Source organism: Scardinius erythrophthalmus, assembly GCF_964197995.2.
Source record: "Scardinius erythrophthalmus genome assembly, chromosome: 13".
Lineage (NCBI taxonomy): Eukaryota > Metazoa > Chordata > Actinopteri > Cypriniformes > Leuciscidae > Scardinius > Scardinius erythrophthalmus.
In genome coordinates, this window is record NC_138233.1 from 32,943,574 (window position 1) to 32,946,280 (window position 2,707).

Below are 2,707 nucleotides of genomic sequence, written 5' to 3' on the forward strand. Positions count from 1 at the left end.
TGTGTGAAAGTGTTCTGACTGAAAACTACATCGGCGATGACCGACAGCCATTGAGAGAGCAAGATACAGAGCAGCGGGATGTTCAGGGAGGAGTTATAGACCACAATATCAGTGTGAAACCTCCTGTCGCCGATGCATCGTGCAGTGTGAACACACCAGCAACTGAATGTTACCCTGGATAGTCATGCAGTGTGAAAAGAACAGTGACCCGACTACTTTGAAAATCGTGCAGTCTGAACTCGGCATTATTTGCTTTCATGTTACTATAGACAACTATGCCTTATAGCAGGGGTCACCAACACGGTGCCCGCGGGCACCAGGTCGCCCCCAAGGACCACATGAGTCGCCCGCAGGCCTGTTCTAAAAATAGCACTTGGGAGCTGCGTCTGAAATAAAATTTTATTCTGTTGCTATTTTTTTTTAATCACACTTGCATTTATATATATTTAAAAATGACAATATCTTAAAAATATGTTCTTTATACATGAGTTTAGATAAGTTTAGGTGAACTCTGACCTACTCTAGTTCAAAAGTTTTTTGCGTGAGACAAAACCAGTGCTGAGCACTGAGTGCTCGTGGAGAGTAAGCCAGAGGGCGCGGGCGCGACGAAGATGGTAGCTGAAAAACATGGCAGAAAAAAGGAAGAAAACTTATCACTTTCACAATGAATGGGAGGAGGAATTCTTTTTTACGACTGTGAAAGAAACCTGCGTGTGTCTCATTTGCGGGGCGACTGTAAAGTGGCACAATGTGGAGAGACACTTCACTACGTGTCACAAAAGCTACCATGCTAACTACCCACCGGGAAGTGCACTACGGACAGAAAAAGCCCGTGAGCTAAAGGCAGCTTTGGGTAAGCAACAGTCTTTTTTCACGAGGCCGGTGAAAAAGTCACAAAAAGCAACCGAAGCCTCGTTTAGAGCTACACATTTTCTGATCAAGAAGAAAAAGGCATTTTCAGACGGAGAAGTTTTCAAAGAAGCAATGATGATAATTGCTAACACTGTACTTAAAGACGAGAAAAATGGAACCGATCTAATCTCCACTGTCTCTGACGTCCAACTGGGTGCATCTACGATGGCTAGACGAGTGTCAGATATGTCTGGTAATTTGGCCGATCAGCTGGACCGGGATCTGGCAGCGTGCAGCTGGTTTAGCATCCAGTGCGACGAGTCCGTGGACAGCAGCAGTACAGCGCAGCTGTTAGTTTTTATCCGGATGGTGTTTGAAGATTTCTCCACAAGAGAAGAACTGCTAACACTACTGCCATTAAAGACAACTACGAGGGGAGTTGACATTTATAACACAGTGAAGGAGTTTTTCGTGCAGAAAAAGGTACCATTGGAAAAGCTGGTAGCGGTGACTACAGACGGGGCTCCTGCTATGATCGGCCGACATGCAGGTTTTATCGCTCACTGTAAAAGTGACCCAGACTTCTCAAATTTTTTGCATTATCACTGCATCATTCACCAGCAGGCGTTATGTGCAAAAGTGATCGGCTTTGGACACGTGATGACTCCCGTTGTAAAAATCATAAACGACATTCGCTCCAAAGCAAAACAACACAGGATCTTCAAGGTGTTACTGGAGGAGATGTCAGCTGAATATGGTGACCTGCTTCTACACACAGAAATCCGATGGCTCAGCAGAGGACAAGTTTTACTTCGTTTTTTGTCACTTTTGGGTGAAATAAAAGAGTTCAAGCAGTCCAAAGGCGAAGACGTCTCACTGCTTGAGGACACAGAGTGGACACTTGACCTTGCATTTTTGACGGACATTACTGGGAAGCTAAACGACTTGAACTGCCAGCTGCAAGGCAAAGGTAAGACTGTTGTTGATATGATAAGTGCTTTAAATGCATTTAAAGCCAAGATGAACGTTTTTTCTGTGGATTTACAGAGAAAAAAGGTGCTGCACTTTCCCTCTGTGCAGTCGGTGCTGAAAGACAATGCTTCCGCATCTGAGACATTTGACAAAGTTGCAGAAAAGTACTGTGAAGTCATAAACAGACTTGGGCAAGAGTTTGAGAATAGGTTTTGTGACCTTCATCAGCTTGAGCCATGTGTGTCGTTCATTTCCAATCCTTTCATGAATGTGGACACAACATGGTTTGCTGAGCAACTAAGTGCAACGTTCAACTTGGATGCTGGACAGGTGGAGATTGAAATCATAACACTGCAAAATGACCTCCACCTCAAAGCCTACCAGGCTGCCCCAAACTTTTGGTCCCTTGTTGACACCGAGAAGTACAGTGGAGTATGCACAGCAGCTATGAAGGTTGCTAGCCTGTTTGGTTCAACCTATCTCTGTGAATCAGCGTTTTCTGACATGAACTTCATCAAGAACAAACACAGAACACGCCTCACTGATGCACATCTGAAAGACTCACTCACAGTTGCAGTGTCAAGTTACACACCAGATTACAATACACTGGTGAACAGCATGCAATGCCAGTCTTCCCACTAAAAAAGAAACAGATACCAGATGTTGTCAGTGGCAACATGGCAGTGCCATGGCGAAGTTTAAAATAAGGAAGAATTGTGTTTAATTTAAAAGTGTGTTAAAAAATGCTGATTTGGTCCGTAGTTCAAAATGTGACAATTTATTTAAAAATATGTAAGTTGATTTTTCTAACATTAATAATTTGATAACTTTTTGAAACAACATAGTTCATGATTTGTTACAAGGGTTTGTCAGTGGCTAGTGA

General features: G+C 43.3%; 1 protein-coding gene across 1 annotated transcript; it reads left to right on the top strand.

Moving 5' to 3' along the window:
- Nucleotides 1-987: 987 nt before the first annotated feature.
- Nucleotides 988-2,466, top strand: LOC308700486 (general transcription factor II-I repeat domain-containing protein 2A-like; the record flags this gene model as incomplete). The annotated part of the gene is made up of 1 exon (XM_081382119.1): nucleotides 988-2,466. One exon carries the CDS (start codon nucleotides 988-990, stop codon nucleotides 2,464-2,466), a length of 1,479 nt encoding a protein of 492 aa, XP_081238245.1.
- Between the last annotated feature and the right edge of the window lie 241 nt (nucleotides 2,467-2,707).